General features: G+C 43.5%; 2 protein-coding genes across 5 annotated transcripts in view; both read left to right on the top strand.

Annotated features, from left to right (window-relative positions):
* Window positions 1–7: 7 nt before the first annotated feature.
* ITPA (inosine triphosphatase) lies at window positions 8–10,507 on the top strand. The gene is made up of 8 exons (XM_063117017.1): window positions 8–105; window positions 1,411–1,468; window positions 1,551–1,615; window positions 3,162–3,235; window positions 7,065–7,096; window positions 7,891–8,006; window positions 9,755–9,831; window positions 10,275–10,507. Exons 1-8 carry the CDS (start codon window positions 43–45, stop codon window positions 10,390–10,392), a joined length of 603 nt encoding a protein of 200 aa, XP_062973087.1. The 5' UTR covers window positions 8–42; the 3' UTR covers window positions 10,393–10,507.
* A 1,572-nt stretch (window positions 10,508–12,079) lies between these two features.
* VAMP4 (vesicle associated membrane protein 4) overlaps window positions 12,080–16,695 on the top strand; it is a 33,834-nt gene continuing 29,218 nt past the window's right edge. Inside the window, exons 1-2 of one of the 4 annotated variants that reach the window (XM_063116977.1) lie at window positions 12,080–12,150; window positions 15,873–15,998. In XM_063116977.1, the coding sequence (XP_062973047.1) occupies window positions 15,933–15,998 (66 nt within the window). In that variant the 5' untranslated portion in view covers window positions 12,080–12,150; window positions 15,873–15,932. Of the gene's footprint in view, window positions 12,151–12,901; window positions 12,996–15,872; window positions 15,999–16,695 lie in introns of those variants that run through there. The other 3 variants (XM_063116986.1, XM_063117003.1, XM_063116994.1) reach the window with 3 other exon arrangements.

The raw sequence follows: 16,695 nt of genomic DNA, 5'->3' as shown, positions 1-16,695 counted from the left end.
GGGTGTCATTGGCTAAGAAATTGCGCATGCGCCAAGACCGCGATGGCATCCGTAGCTGGGAGAAGCGTGGTGTTTGTCACCGGCAACGCTAAAAAGCTGGAGGAGGTGGGGAGAAGGAAAGGGATTGGGCCCTGCCAGCTTCCGTACCCTTCCCAACGAAGGTGGTAGGGCCGCTGTCATTAGACAAACCCCCACATAAGCCCTACTTGGAGAAGACCCAGTGAAATGCAGGGGACTTAAGTCATTACCCACCTAAGTCCTATTCATGTCAATGGGTCTACTCTGAGTAGAATTTATGAGAGATCTTGCCCACTAGGTTCAGAATAAGTTAATCCACACTTTTTAAGAATACTTTCATTCCTTCTCATAGTGATCTTGGTCAGGGCCGGTGCTATCATAGAGGCCACTCAGGCGGCCGCCTACAGCGCCAAGCTAAGAGGGGCGCCGGGTGCTGAGCAGAACTCACACGTGTTGTTGGCTGTGAGCCGGCCGGCCCAGCCTGAGGATTCAGCTGGGCCTGGGCGGACGAGGTGGTGCCCAGCCGAAGCGAAGCCAGGGACACTGGGGTGGGGTGGGGTGGGGTGGGGTGGGGGCTCCACGTTCGGACTTCTGCCTGGAAGCCGCCCTCCCAGAGCTGTTCTAGCCGCCCGGAAGCCACCCTCCCAGAGCCGGGAGGCCGCTGCTGCCAGAAGAAGAAAAAGCACGTGGCCAGCTCAACCCTGGCCCAAGCCCGAGGAAAGGGTACCGGGTCACCTCGCCTCTCTCCTCAAACAGGCCGCAATGTTCAGGCAGGCGGGCAAGTGGGACTCCCTCTCCCTTCTCCCAGAAAAGCTAGGGACTTGTGGACTCCTTGCAAGGCAAACTCTCCTGCTTCCTGATCTTGCGCGCATGGATCAACGGGACTTGCATCCCAGAAAGCGTTGCACCGGGAGGCACCAGTGCGGCCCGATCCGCCTATGCCTCCTTACTCAGAAGCCTTATTCCCCAGAGTAAACGTGCGGAGGGGATTGGGGCGCCAGGCTGCATAGCGGGTTGCGTTCGCACGGAAGTAAGTCCCGGGGAATTCCAGACGGCTTGGTCCCAAATCGAAGTGAGCCAGTCCCAGCATTCAACTCAGCACACACATTCGGACTTCCTTGCAATTTGGGGTGTGTGGGTGCAAGTAGTTCGCCTTGCCTAGGGCGCAAAATAGTCTGGCACTAGCCCTGATCTTGGTGGTCCCATAGCACTTAGTAGGGACCCTGCAGGCAAGGTTGGCCATTTTCCGTACTCTGCGGACGCGCACCCCCCTGAATACATATAGAAAAACATTTGATCACCAATTACAAAAAATAAAGTACTGATGGTTATTGCATCACACTTGGGCAATTCGATGAACTTCATATCTGACCGTCTTTCTTCGTTTTGCAGGTGATTCAGATCCTAGGTGACTCCTTTCCATACAGACTGGTTGCAAAAAAAGTAGACCGTGAGTTTCTGTTTCTGTACTTCAATGTGTGCAGTTTCGATGCCACTGTTACATGCTAATCCTCAGCCTTTGCATTTTGCAGTGCCTGAGTACCAAGGGGAACCCGATGACATTTCTATCCAGAAGTGCCAGGAAGCAGCTAAGCAGGTTCTGTTTTCTTCTCTTGGCTTCTAAAACTTTCTTAGACAATAATATGGAATTTAAAATCAGAAGAGATTTAGAAATCATTAAAAAAAACTTCTTGCATTTGAGGAACTATTTCACACATTATACAGAGGCAAATCTGTGTTTGATACAATGTTTTCCTCTCAGATTAGTGACTGTTATAATTCGGGGTTTGTCTACTGAACATAGCCACCTTAATGGGAAGTATATAAGCTAGCTAGGATCTGGTTTTCTTCAATCCCTTGGTGCTTGTCTTCAGCATTTAGTAATAAGTTATCATTCTGGAGTATGGAGGTTTCTTTTGGGCTGACATGGTTAGTACCCACCAACAGACCTGTTCTTCATTAGTTGATTAAAAAACACCGGTTGAGCTAGTGGAATTCACAGCATCTTGTGGCAAAGAATTCTGCAATTAACTTTTTCTTTGTGTTAAAAAAAAAGAACAATCACAATGCTTTGTGTTTTATTTTCTGTTCCTTTTAAAATAATCCTTAGCATTAGCACTTGTGTACACATCTGTACACAGAAAAGTGATTCTGACTGAATTTCCCTACATGTAGCTTTGCCCCACACCAAATTGAAAGAGAATTTTTAAACTCCTCCACTGCAGGTTAGGAAAGTCTGTCAAAATCACCATTACATGCACTGAAGATGGCTTGCTGCATTGTGGCCATTGAATTGAAATCCTCAGTTAGTGCTTTTGTTACCCCCTGAAGATATCTTTCATTTTCTGACAGTGTGCATATGGAGTTAGAATTTTGCAGTATGTGAATATACCCGGTCACTACGTTCAACTTCTAAGGTCCTCCTCTGGGTGCCTACTCCGAGAGACGCTCAGAGTGTGGCAACGAGGGACAGGGCCTTTTCGGTGGTGGCCCCCAGACTGTGGAATGATCTCCCTGATGAGGCTCACCTGGCGCCAACGCTGCTATCTTTCCGGTGCCAGGTTAAGACATTCCTCTTTGCCCAGGCATATGGCAGCACATCTTAATCACCCACATGTTTAGGTTTTTTTAATGGTTTTTAATGCTTTATGTGTGTATGTTCTGTGGGTTTTTTGTGTTTTTTTTTTTACAGTGGATGAAGATTGGCAAAAGAGAATACAAAAGTTCCGTTCGCTTACAAAAAGTACTGTGGCCAGTTCTCAGGGTTAATGTGAAATTTCCATCTGCATACATTTTTGCTATACTCAAGATGGTTGACCTCTCTTCAGCTCAGGATGACTTTAAGCATGTAATCCTATGCATGTTTAGACAGAAAAAAGCCCCACAACTCCTAGCGTTCCCAGACCCTAGAGTTCCCAGCCAACTATGCTGCCTTTGGAATGCTGGGAGTTGTAGTATTTTTTTTCTGTCTAAACATGCATAGGAATGTGCCCTAAGCCAAACTATTGACTTATCTATTTAAAAGGTCAAAATTTTCTGGATGCAAAACTCTTTACAGTACTTAGGAAAAAATCTGTAAACTAATTTAGTAGATTTTCATCTCTGTTTTGCCTCTATTTTCTTCACTGTATTCTCTTTGACAGGTTCAGGGACCAGTTATAGTAGAAGACACCTGTTTGTGTTTCACAGCTCTTGGAGGACTCCCGGGGCCGTATATGTAAGTAGGAGTCAAGGTATTTGTTCTGAGTATAACTGATAACTGAAAAAAAGATCAGTTATCAGGTATTTAATAGGGTTCTTTGAACTGTGGGTGCAGTTCTTTTAACTTTTACTGCTGTGGTATTTCAAGATCTGGGTATAAGGAGGGGGAAAGGACAGAAAAAATTGTGTTGCTCACATGCAATATACAAGGAAAGTGTATGATAATTTTAAGTATGGAACATCTTCTAGGCTTATAGTGTATGTTGCTACTTTGTATCCTGTATAATTTGTCTTTATTCAAAGGCACGTGGGGAGACAGGTTCAAATAAATGAATGCCCCTCTGTACAAAAGCTTCCGCAACATAAGGAACTAGATAGTGGGGGAAAGGGTTCTATTCTCTTTATATTGTATTTTATATTATGGTTTTATACTGTTGTTTTATACTTTGAATATTTTTAATTTTTGTGAATCACACAGAGAGCTCCGGCTATTGGGCAGTATAGAAATGTAATTAATCAATCAATCAATCAATAAATATTCTAGCCCTCTTCCTGCCATGCTAATTTTCTATGTGTAGGGATTTAGGAGGAGGAGGATGTATGAAGGAACATTCACTTGATGTTGTGCAGACTTTATACTGTTAGTTTTACCCTACCCTGTGCCTGCTTACCCTACCCTGTGCCTGTTTTCATTCTCTTACCCTCCTTATTGTTTTACTATGATTTTATTAGAATGTAAGCCTATGCGGCAGAGTCTTGCTATTTACTGTTTTACTCTGTACAGCACCATGTACATTGATGGTGCTATATAAATAATAATAATAATAATAATAATAATAATAATAATAGTCATGTGAACAGTGGTGTATTGGAGCCAGGACTCACAGGGATGTATGTGGTGCTGGCACTTTCTTTTAGCAGGTTTGTTGATGACCACCCCTTTATATATATCTTAACCAGCCCTGTCCTCTGACCATACCCATCTATGATGCTTAGCATAGATGTTAACTTTTCTGAAGGAAATTGAATAAAAATGCTTTCCACTGGCCTAAATCAATTGGAATCTGATTTAGAATGTTTGTTTAGTAAATAGAACTAAAAATACACTATGCTAGTTTTATGTTCTGTATAAATATCTCAGGCTTTTCCCCCAATGGTGAATTGCAATCCTATACCAAACATAGACTGATTTCAGACAATATGCTGCAGCTTATCATGGGTTATTTAACCCATAATGAGCCACTGTGGTTACGGGCGGCCAAATATATATTTATCCCCTGCTTAGGGGTTGTTCTGTCGTGCAAACCTGGCAAGCAGGTATTATGTGACGGTTAAACAACCCTCATATAAGCCTAAAACAGACTATGGGTTATGCGAGAGTTGTTTAACCCTTGCCTAACCTACGCTCACCAGGTTCATATGACACCGGGATTGCCTACTCAAAATGGCAGCTGCACAAATCTTTCATGTGCTGTAGCTTCACTGTTAAATGCGTGATGTGAACAGCATTAATAGAGCTTTCTTCTGAGCAAGATTGCACTGGTAATGTGGTTTAAATGTCATATTCAAAGCTTGAATTGGATTTTTTTAAAATTGGAATACTTGTAAATATATTAAAACAACTCAACAACATATACTTTTTTATCAGAAGTGCCTGCATGGTTCTAAGAATAGTTAACAAAACAATCCAGATGTCTTTAGAAACTGATGGTACACTGAAGGGCAAACTTCACCAGAGTCCTCACTAGCCATTCTGACCTAGAGTGCTCTCCTTTGCATCTTTTAGACAAAGTTACAAGTTGTTTTCTCCAAGGAGTGTTTACACCAGAACAAGTGGTCTTCAATGACTTGATTTGGCATGACATTTATCAACTTTTATTAGGCAAAGATACTTTCAAACAATTTATTAACACAGGATTCTCTTGGAGGATCACCCATGGTGAATTTACAATGCCGAAATTAAGTAGTCTTACTTTTTCTAGAGTCAAGAAAAAGTGAACTAGAGGGCACGAGAATTCAGACTTGACTGTAGAACGTCCTTAGATTTATGTTGTTATTTATTTGAATAACTTTTATTTCAGCTGGAAAAGGCTCTCAGAGTACCTTACAAACATCATTAATAAAACAATCCTTGCCCTCAACACAACATAAAAGGAAAATGGATTGAGAGGGAGGAGGATATAAGCAAAATCAGGCATTAATGCTTAGTTACAAAGTTCTTGTATTCATGAGCTGGAACAGAAACAATTCAAGAATAGGAGCCCAAACCTGCTGGTCTCTCAGCCAATGGAGTGGCCTTAATTTCCTTCTGTCCTTTGCTGTAGCCTGATGGAATGGCTGCTACCAGGTCATGACTTGGTCCTAAGATTGCCAGGGATGGCTGAGAGTTTCCTGAGTGTTCTGTGGTGACACTCTGTCCAGAATTAGCTTTGGATTCTGTTTATAAACTATTTCTGTTAAGCAGACCTCTGGCTCAACTTTTGTTTGGGTTGTCTGGAAATCTAGTAAGGCAGAGAACAGCTTAAGCAAAAAAAACCCCACATGCAATTATTACCGTGTTTCTTCGATTGTAAGACGCCATCGATTGTAAGACGCACACTAATTTCAGTACCACCAACAGGAATTTTTATTTATTTATTTAATTTATTTATTTATTACATTTTTATACCGCCCAATAGCCGAAGCTCTCTAAGACACACCCGCGATTCTAAGACACACCCCGTTTTTAGAGATGTTTATATGGGGGGAAAAGTGTGTCTTAGAATTGAAGAAATACGGTATTAGTTTTGCTGGGGAAGAATTTGCAAAGTCCATTACTTAGGTTTAAATTCAGTTCAAGGACTATTAGAAGGCCATCACTCAGATTTAGACCAAACGTGGATCACAAATTAGTAGCCCAGCTTAGTGAGGGGAAAGGCACATTAAATCAAAACAAACTGATTAGCCAAGGTAGGCAGTGCTTCTAACCTCTTTGACTGTGCTTGCTCATACTCCAGGTCACTGGTCTGTTTTGCACAATCCACAAGATTGGTTTCCTGAGCCTTTTCTTTGAAATGAATGCGAGCAATGGAGAGTGCAAGGGTGTAGTTGTCCAACTCCCGTTCATGTCAATGGTGCAGGAGAACTTGGCAGATTGAGTTTATTCAAGAGCACGGTCGGCTCTCAGTTGGGCTGCTACAATGCATTGTACATGGGGGCTGCCTCTGCAGTTTTCCTAGAAACATCAGTGAGTACAAAATTAGCTACTAACAGGACTAGCTACAGGGATGTGGTGCCTAAACACACCAGTGCTTAAATACGTTTATTAACAGTCTGTTTCTGGGTGGAATTAATTTTGCTGCTCAGTACCTATAAAGCCCTGAATGACCTTTTCCTTCTTGAGCCTTTTGTTAATCATTGGAGGTCTTCGTCTGAGCACTCTGCCATCTGAGTTTAGATGGAAGAGAGAGGAGGCTTTCTCTGTCATGGCCCCTCTTATCTGGAATGCCCTTCCAAATGAAGCTCTCCTAGCACCAACTCTGGTGTTGCTTTGGTGCTTGGTGAAGAGTTTTTTAGATTTGCACAGACATTTCAATATGTTTTGTAAAGCCTTTGCTGGATTTTACTGATTTTAGGGCTCCTACATTTGGGATTGTGTTTTCTTCCATCTTACTTTAAACTATACAGTGCTCTGGAAATGTTGCTCTGAAAGGTAACCTGTACATGGATTAAATAAATAATTGACAATTGCTATTTCATTATTTAACAAATTATTTAGGTTTTCCAGCTTATTAAATACTATTTGAATATTTTTGTTCTGCTTATGGTAATGAAGAAAATGATTTGTACTTGACTTTCTGTTTCAGAAAATGGTTCCTGGAGAAGCTAAAACCAGAAGGTAATTCAGTCATTGTCATTCCATACTACTTGCTGGTGTGATTAGGCCTCTCTTCTCCCAGTCTGCCCTCCTGTTTCTGTAGTGTTTAATGATCTGCTTAGGCTTCCTGTTAGCAAGCAAGCACACTTCCCTTGCAGTTCTGGCTCTGCCATGAATTCCATACCTGGTTATCAACTCTGCATTTTGCCTTATTCCTATCCCTTTTTTCTCCCCTGACAACTTTGCCATGGTGCAGAGTTCCAATAGCTTCAATGTTACCAGCCACCACCCCTCCCCTCCCCCAGTTATCAATCTGTACTTAGTCTACCTTAGCAGGGACTGCCTGGGCTGTTCCTCTGCCCTTCTATTTCTGGTTTGAATTTTTCAGTAGAATAATAGAAAGGCTTGTGACTTTTAGATGTGTTTCTGATCCATTGCTAAGGCACCAGTTTGACAGAAATGGCCGTACTTTCCTGTTTGGACATGTATCTTAGTTCTGATTTAGCCATTATTTTCTATCTATACATTTTGTTTAAATTAAGTCAATAAAAAAAGTCAGAAACATCTCCTCTGGCCCGAAGGCAGCAGTGCATGCTGGGATGGAGATGGAATGGATGGAATGTCAAAGCACTAAGTGCAGGGTCCCTGCAGAAGTGATCCCCTATAGTCATGTGTTGTTGTTTGACTGATGTGTGGGACACCTGCTTAGGTTCCAAATTGTCTGTAATTCCTTCTTGGTTTCTGCATAAATATTGGCTTATTCAACACATTTTCTCCAGAAGAAATTGTATGACATCCCTTTTCCTGTGGCTTAGGTCTGTACAAACTATTAGCTGGATTTGAAGATAAGTCTGCATATGCTCTCTGTACCTTTGCCTTCAGCACCGGAAATCCAGAAGACCCAGTGAAGCTCTTCAAAGGCCAGACCCATGTGAGTATGAGAGGTTCTGGTGTATCTGCAGTGGGTAAATGATGGAGCAGCAGATCGCCCATGCTGGACAAAACAGGTTCTTGCCTCGGGCTCTTCCCCTGCAGGAGGCTGTGAGCAGCCAGCTCAATAAGTTGCATTGCTCCTGCTGCTCCTTGTCTTCAGCATAACAGCAGTAACAGTTAGCATTGATATAGCATGTGAAGGGAGTTCAAAGTGCTTCATAGACGTTATCTCAGTAATTCTTTCAACAGTGCTGTAAGGTAGACCAGCATTATTATCCTCCTGTGCAGATGGAGGTAACGGAGGCTTCATAGCTTGCCTAAAGCTACCCTGTGAGTTCATGGCAGATGTGAAAATTGCACTTGGGAGTTTCTGGTTTCCAGCGCAATCTCTTAGCCGCTATCTACAATAGCTCCCAGCATGCAGCTGCCATTTTCATTCTGGGTGAACCTTTTTGCCTGGATGGGAGAGTGGAGTTTAGCATAGTTTCTTAGCAAGCAAAGCTGTGGTTTTCCCCCTCTTTCTGATGGGCTGGGAATGAAAACAGCATCTGCACCCTTTGGAGTCAGAGGTCAAAATAATAAAGGAAATTGAGTTTTTGGGGGGGCGAGGAAGAAAGTAATGGTGGAGGCAAATTGAAGGCCTGTCCAATGCACCCAAGGATGCTGGCATAGCAGGTCCAGAAGATATTAATACTAAGCGAACTTGCTTGGAAATAAGTCTTACTGAAATTGGTCACATCAGCTCAACGGACTTTCTTTCTGTACTGCACAAGATTTGTGCAGAGCAGTATTTTGAGGCTGCTAAGCCATGCAGTGGTTTTGGTAGACTCGAGGAAACTACTCTAATTAATTCTAGTTCCTCATTCTAGGGCCGCCTTCTCCAGCCTAGCACCCTCCAGATATACTGGACTACAACTCCTATCATCCCCAGCCAGCATGCCCACTGGCTTTAGATTAAGGGAGTTATAGTCCAGCAAATCTGGAGGGGCCCAGGCTGGGGACGGCTGTTCTAAGGGCTGTTTTTCCATGCCTTTCTGCCACATGTCACTTAGCTCACTTGCTTGAATGATTTAGCACTACCTGCTCCGCTTGTACCTTACTTGCCTCTCTGTGTCTGCTCTCTTCCTCTTGGCATACTCTGTTTTGAATTATGTAGGTTCATCTGTTGAAGGCTGATGAGCAAAAGACCCTGCCTTGAGTCAGTGATTGGGTCTGGCCCCTCCCACCCTTGTAATCTGCTGAGAGCCTGGCTACATGTTATGTTCATTACACCAATGTAAGCAAAGCTCTGAATGTTGACAATCCTGATGCTTCCCCAGAAACCAGAGTAAAAGCTAGAGGGGATATTAGGCAAATATAGAGAGAGGCAAGAGCTACTGGCTGCCTTTTTCATATCAACTTTTATTTATTTATTTATTATTTATTTATTTAAGGATTTTTATGCCGCCATTCAGCCAAAAAAGGCTCTCACGGCGGCTTACAAAAGTATTTCTTGACAGTTTTAGCAGCATTTTTTCCTAGAGTGGGAGGAGCAGGCACAATTAACTACTAAAGAAGAGAGTAGGTGAACAGTGGATTGATCGGAAAAGGCATCCAGCAATTCTTGTTTTCCTGCAGCCTCCTCTTGCTTTTTTGATCTTTCTCTGGAATAGCAAACACATCCTCAACAGTCAGAGCCTTACTTCCACATAGCTAATCTTGATCCAACATTGAAAAAACTATCTTGCCTTATGTATTGACTTATAGGGACTTATAGTTGATCCGAGAGGGCCCAGAGACTTTGGATGGGATCCATGCTTCCAGCCAGAGGGTTATGATCAGACGTAAGCAGCTGCTTGCCTTCTCATTATTTTGAACAGTCACAATAGTAAGGATATACAGCCTAGTTTGTACGGTGCAATTCTAAAGAAGGTGTAATTTCTGTTCCAGGGAAATGCTAATTTTGCCCTTAAGTGTTTGTGGAAATGTTTGTTTCTTCAGGACCCCCCCCCCAGTGGTAATTACAACACTTTGATAGCAGTGACACAGATGCACCCCATTCCAAAAATCAACTCCAACACTTTGATAGCAGTAACACAGATGCACCCCATTCCAAAAATCAACTATGGGAAGTACAGGATAACCAGCAGAAGCCTTCCTATTTCAGGAGTCTATGTTTAGGCTGGGAAATGGGGTGCAAGTTTAATAATAGCGTAACAGCTGTTACAGAATTAGTGGCTTCTCCCAGCTTCTCTTGGTGCTGTTAACAGCTTCCTATCTTTCCTAGGTATGCTGAATTGCCCAAATCTGTGAAGAACTCAATCTCTCATCGTTACAAAGCCTTGAAGGAGCTGTCTACCTATTTTATTCAACAGAATAACTCAACGGAGGTCACATCCAGTTAGCCTGACTGGATCTATGGAAAATTATGGATGTTGAACAGAAAACTATAATTGAATCAGATCAACATTTTCCTGTCTGCACAGATCATGTCCAATAAAGCTACTTTCTTTAAAGACATATGTGACAATCCTTGCCATACTTAAAATAGGCAGCATGTCTGATATATGTTGATGGATCAAGAAATTCACTGGAAGATTTACACCAGAGGAGTATACAGGAATGAGCATGCGAGAATAGATATCTAACTGTTCATATTGCAGGAAACTAAACACTGATTTGATGCTATTCATTGATGTACTTACTGCAAAGATGTTTGTGGGTAGTAGCTAATTTGAAGCCCTCTTTCCCTTGTGAAAAATCAAAGTTCAGTAGAAAAGTCAACAGAAATTCTTCTAAAATGTATTGTCTATACTTCTAATTACTCTAGGAACCTGTTCGGTTGGTTGAGTTATTTAGGGCGTAATCCTACTTGAATCCATCCTGGGTCCTCCTAAGCGAGTCCTGGGTCCTCCAAATGAGCATCCAATGCAGAGCAGGAAGCAGGTGATGCCTCCTGCTCTGCATTTTAACTAGTCAGCCTTAGCCCACCCATCTAGTGGAAGCTTCAGGGAGAAGGAGGGACAGAGGCTGGGGATAACTCAGATCCCTCAGTCTCCAGTCTTTTCCACTCCTCCCCCACTGACAAGCCCCCTTTCAACCCTCTATGGGCTCGCATTTGTGATCTTGTAGAAGCAGCTGGTGTGTTTCCTTCCATGCTGGTTGTGAGGCAGCAGGGGACAGCGCAGGGAGCTCAGTTTCCTGGCTCCATGGTTGGAGCACTGTCTCCGGCCTCAGATCCAGGAATCCAAAATATCCTATAACTCCCACAAATACAAAATACAGTATAAAAAGCACAACCAGGATAAAACCATGCAGCAGAAATTGGTATGAGATTAAAATACAGAATTAGAATAGTAAAATTTAAATTGAAGTTAAAATTAAGTGTTAAAATACTGAGAGAATAAAAAGGTCTTCAGCTGGCGACAAAAGGAGTGCAGTGTAGGGGCCAGGCGGACCTCTCTGGGGAGCTCATTCCACAGCCAAGGTGCCACAGCGGAGAAGGCCCTCCTTCTGGTAGCCACCTGCCTCACTTCCTTTGGCAGGGGCTCACGGAGAAGGACCCCTGTGGATGATCTTAAGGTCTGGGCAGGTACATATGGGAGGAGGTGTTCCTTCAAATAACCTGGCCCCAAACATTTTAGGGCTTTGAATGTTTATGTTCACCATTGGATTCAGTGCCATTTGTGCTCTTTGGTACCTTGACAGAGCAGGCTGAAAATTAAACAACAATGGGGGACATTTCCCAGTGAAGGGTGGTTGGTCCTCCAGAGGTCAGCCAGTCGGGCTGCAGCTGTGGAGGGGTGGAACCGCATCCATGGCGGGCGTGCCAGAGCCAAAGGCGGGCGGAAGTGGCCCGCTCTCTGCGCACCACCCTCACATGATGCGGGGCTCTGAGTTGCCCAGAAGGCCCACGCGCCAAGCCAGGCCCCGCCCCGCCCCTTTCCCTGCCCAAGAGGAGCCGGATTGGCAAGTGCAGCAGCCGGCAGGGCCTAGATTGACGTACTGCGGCTGCTACGGGTAGTTTCCATCGATACGCTCGGCGCTTGGCTCCGCCCCTGCCGAGAGCGCCGAGTTAATCGATGGAACAGCAGCTGACTCCCCCCTCCCCCTCCCCCTCCGAGCACCGGCCATTTCCGTGCCGGCCCTGAAGGGGAAGCAGGTGAGGGGCGGAGGGGCGTTACGGAGGGCCGGTCGGGGGTCGGGGAGGGCGGCAGAGGCGCGGGGAGGCCCTGGAATTCGGTGGGTGAGGAGGCAGGCAGGATGGACGGCTGGGTGGGTGGGTGATGCTGAGTAGCTTTGTGGGGAGAGGGTCGAGGCTCCTGGGGTGGGGGGTGAAACGAAGGCAGGGGATGGGGGGCAGGGACCTCTAGGGAGGGAGGCGGAGGGATCGGAAGAGCTTGGGAGAGGGGGTGGGCTATGGGAGAGAGGGAGGAGGGAGGAGGGCTGGGTGTATGGGTAGGCGTGTACGTGAGAAGATGGACCATGCGGGGAGGGGAGAATTTGAGGAGCAGCTCCAGTCTAGCAGCTGGTGAAGTAAAGTGTCGCCTACTGAAGCTGAATGCTCCTTCGATAAATTGTTTTTATCTAATTTTAAGGTGCAAAAACAAAACCACCCTCCTATTGGAGATTAGTTAAGAAAATGATTATATATTTATTTTTTACCCGCCTCTCCCTTTGGATCGAGGCGGGGAACAACATTAGTGTAGGAATCAACACATCTTTAAAATTCTTGATTTTACATTGATCTGGGTAGGCCTGCTGGAAAAGGCTAGTCTTCAAAGCTGCCTTAAAATCACAGAGGGAGTTAATATTACGAATCTCCTCTGGCAGGCTATTCCATGAACTGGGGGCAACAGAAGAAAAGGTCCTCTGGGAAACTGATGTCAGCCTAGTCTTGGCTGACTGAAGTAAGTTCTCCCAAGAGGACCTGAGTGTGCGGGGCGGACTGTATGGGAGAAGGCGATCCCTCAGGTAACCTGGACCCAAACCATTTAGGGCTTTAAAGGTAATGACCAACACTTGGTACTTTGCCCGGAAACTAATCGGCAGCCAGTGGAGCGATTTTAATGTTGGGGTAATATGCTCACCCCTAGATGTACCGGTGACCAACCTGGCTGCCATATTTTGAACTAGTTGAAGTTTCCGAACTAAGGAGTTATTTGGGGAGATAGACTCCCTGGCGACTGGCGACTGGCTTGCGGAGAAGGTGGTTGGGAGGTCCTCACGTTGGCTGTGGGAGGGACACTTTCTGGAGGAACGGGGTGGGGGGAGGGGAAACAGAAGGGACTGCCAAGGAACCAATTATGGGGAGTGAGAAGGAGCAGGAATGGGACTTCTTGTGGAAAACATTTGGGAAAGTTGGGGAATAGGGAAGGGAGGAGGTGTGGGTCATATGATGAGATAGGCATGTAGAAGAGTGGATGTTTAGCAGTCCTCCAGTTATTCTTATTATTTATTACATTTGTATACTGCCCCATAGCCGAGGCTCTCTGGGTGGTTTAATCTGGGAGGATAAAAACACTTAAAAACAATATACAAAAATTTTAAATCACAAAAACATACGAAAACAAACCCAGGCTAATTACATATTGCTAAATGCCTGGGAGAAGAGAAAAGTCTTGACCCAGCACTGAAAAGATAACAATGTCGACGCCAGGCGGGCTTCATCAGGGAGATTGTTCCACAATTGGGGGGCCACCACAGAAAAGGCCCTTTCTCTTGTTGCCATCCTCTCAGCTTCCCTCCGAGTAGGCACCCAGAGGAAGATCTTGGATGTTGAGGCAGTGTAGGTTCAGTTGGGTGCTACCAGGTGATGTTTTTATAGTGCAACAACTGTGCCTGATTCATGGAATTCTAACCCTCCTAAATGTTCACAATGCTTATTCTATCGTTATTCTTTCTACGAAAGACCCATCAAGGCAGGAAGCATAGAATAGATGTACGGTATGTTTTGATTGGTAGCACTAGGAGCCCTCGGTCTTGAAGCAGCCATAGATTTTTGGGTTTCATTAACATGTTTGCTGTGTGGCTTTAGTTGCCTTTGTCAAGATTAATCTGTTTCTGTAATGTTCTGGTGTCTTTGGACTGCTCTAAATGCTCCTTTTCCTGGAAGGATGCTAGGGCTGTGTACAAGGATTCTAAAATGCATATTAATCCAGCTTCTGATGGGAATGGAAGGCAGAGGAAGGTAGGTTTATGACATAAGACATTGGATTTGGCCTAAAGTCACTGTGCATGCCCAATGCAGGTCAGCAGTGCTCGCAGTAATATACTTTCAGTAAGATATCAGATACTTCTATAAAGACATTTGAAAATTATGAACTTCCAAGTATCTTTTTATTTTCAGAAATACTGGCCCCATTCAGAAAACACCTTAAACCATGGCTTTAACCACAGTGAAAAAGGCGAAAAGCCTTATTCACCATGGTTAAAGCCGTGGTTTAAGGTGTCTTCTGAATGAGGCACTGAGGTTTATTTATATATATATAGGCTTCCAGTACAACCAGTTCACTGATCCTATTCCTTAAAGTACCTGGGTGTCAGCACAAAGTAGTCCTGGTCTATGAGGCTTTTATGTTAGGAGTCTTTTTAAAAACATGTTTATTTACATGGTTATTATGTTGGAAGACAGACATATCTGTTATTTGAGAGGATGCAGGTAGGATGACAGTGGGAAGGGCTGTTGCTTTCATGAGGGATTCCTGGAAGCATCTTAGTGGTAATGGTTGAAAACCGAATACTGGGCTACTGGGACCCTTGGTCTGATCCATCACCAGCGCTCTGATTGCATTAATTAAAGTTTTGAATTTTGCAATGTATAGAAGTTGTTTTTTTTTTTAAAAAAAAAAAACAACCCCAAAACTAGAGTTGTATCAAAACAACTTTGTATTTTAGCTTTTTGAAATAGTGAATGGAATCTTGGATTTTCTTTCTTGCCACACTTTCAAAAGTCTCACTGATTAAAAAAGAATTTCTGCAAATTATCTATCTTGTGGGATGGGAGAGAATATTTAAAAGCCCTTTTAAACCTTTTCTCTTCCAGTCAAATGACCAGTATGGATAACAATGATTAAAATCTTTGTCTTTTGTTAAAAACTTCTTGCACATACATGGAAGGCTTTAAAGAGTGAGGAGGATTTTTTAAAAAAAACAAAACAAAAACCCAAGCACACTGATACTCATAATCTGTCCAGAAGAGAATTTAAAAGCTCAGTCTTAAAAGAAATTACCTGTCTTGATTATTCTTGGTGTAGCAGGCTTAAATCTTACCTATAATGAAATTGTGAAACCTAGACAGTGAAACTTGGCATGCATACTAAGGGGTATGCTCCTACATTGATTAATTTTAATGTGTGTCGGAAGCCTGCAGTATCATCTTCATTCAAAGTGGCAGACTTCCCTAACCAGTGCATAACTTTGCAAAATGCAGTTTGATTACTGACCCCTTCCCCTGTTGTGAGGCAGCCCCCGTGAGGGGGATGGAGCATACAGACCCCTCAGGGGACTATAGGGGTACACTATGGCAGGGGCTGCCTAGGGTTGCCAGCAGCAATGGCTTAACTCAAATGGCGTGGGCATAATGTGTCCAACTCGGACAACTGCATAACTTTGCTTGAAGGCTTCACTGTATCAGAATAAGTGCTGTTATAACACATGCAAAGCTAGGTACATTCGCTATTATAAAAGGATGATAGGATGCTACTTTATAAGGTAATGGAAATTCTCACGATTCATATTCTTTTCCATATACCAAATTATATGAGGAATTTTATGCAGGCATCACTGTGACAAATGTGTAAGTCATTATGGTTGGACTAAGAACTGAACCCCAACTAAAGTATTAGTAATTTCCTCCCCCACCCCCCCTCTCTCTCCTCCTTGGCAGTGGGATTCTCTGTCCTTCCTCATATTGGACAAGTGAAAGCAACACTTGAATGAAAATATGCCTCCAAAATTCAAACGCCACCTCAACGATGATGACGTTACAGGGTCAGTGAAAAGTGAGAGGGTAAGTGCATAAATTTGCTCTCCAGGCTGTGGAGCTATGGAAGTAGAAGGACCTCTATGAGTCACCTATTTCATTCAGAGCATAATTGCTTTAAGCTCCAGAGAATGGTATGAGGTCATAATGATAGAGGGCGGGATATAAATGTTTTAAATAAATAAATAAATATGAAGTTGTTTAAATGAGTCAGATCTTGACCTAGTTAGTACCTGGATCCCCAGGAGGTTGCATGAAATTGAAACATAAATTGCTCTCAGCTTTTCAAGAGAAAAACAGGATCTAGTGAAACAGACAGGCTAGTCTCTGTAAAGCAGGAATAGTCTACCTTGTGCCCTCCAGATGTTTTGGACTACAAACCACATAAGCTTCTGCCAGCATGACCAATGGTCAGGGATTATGGGAGTAGTAGTCCAAAACATCTGGAGGGCACCAACTTGCCTATCTCTGTTCTAAAAGGTGCCTGGTATATTTGCATTCTCTTCCCCTCATTGTTTTACTATGATTTTATTAGATTGTAAGCCTATGCGGCAGGGTCTTGCTATTTACTGTTTTACTCTGTACAGCACCATGTACATTGATGGTGCTATATAAATAATAATAATAATAATAATAATAATAATAATAATAAGATATACAGGCTCCATCACACAATTGTCTATGAAGCTTTAGACTTGGTTCATAAATATATTCCAGAATATAT

Source organism: Elgaria multicarinata, chromosome 1 (assembly GCF_023053635.1).
Source record: "Elgaria multicarinata webbii isolate HBS135686 ecotype San Diego chromosome 1, rElgMul1.1.pri, whole genome shotgun sequence".
Taxonomy (NCBI): domain Eukaryota; kingdom Metazoa; phylum Chordata; class Lepidosauria; order Squamata; family Anguidae; genus Elgaria; species Elgaria multicarinata.
This window is presented reverse-complemented; position numbering and strand designations above follow the sequence as displayed.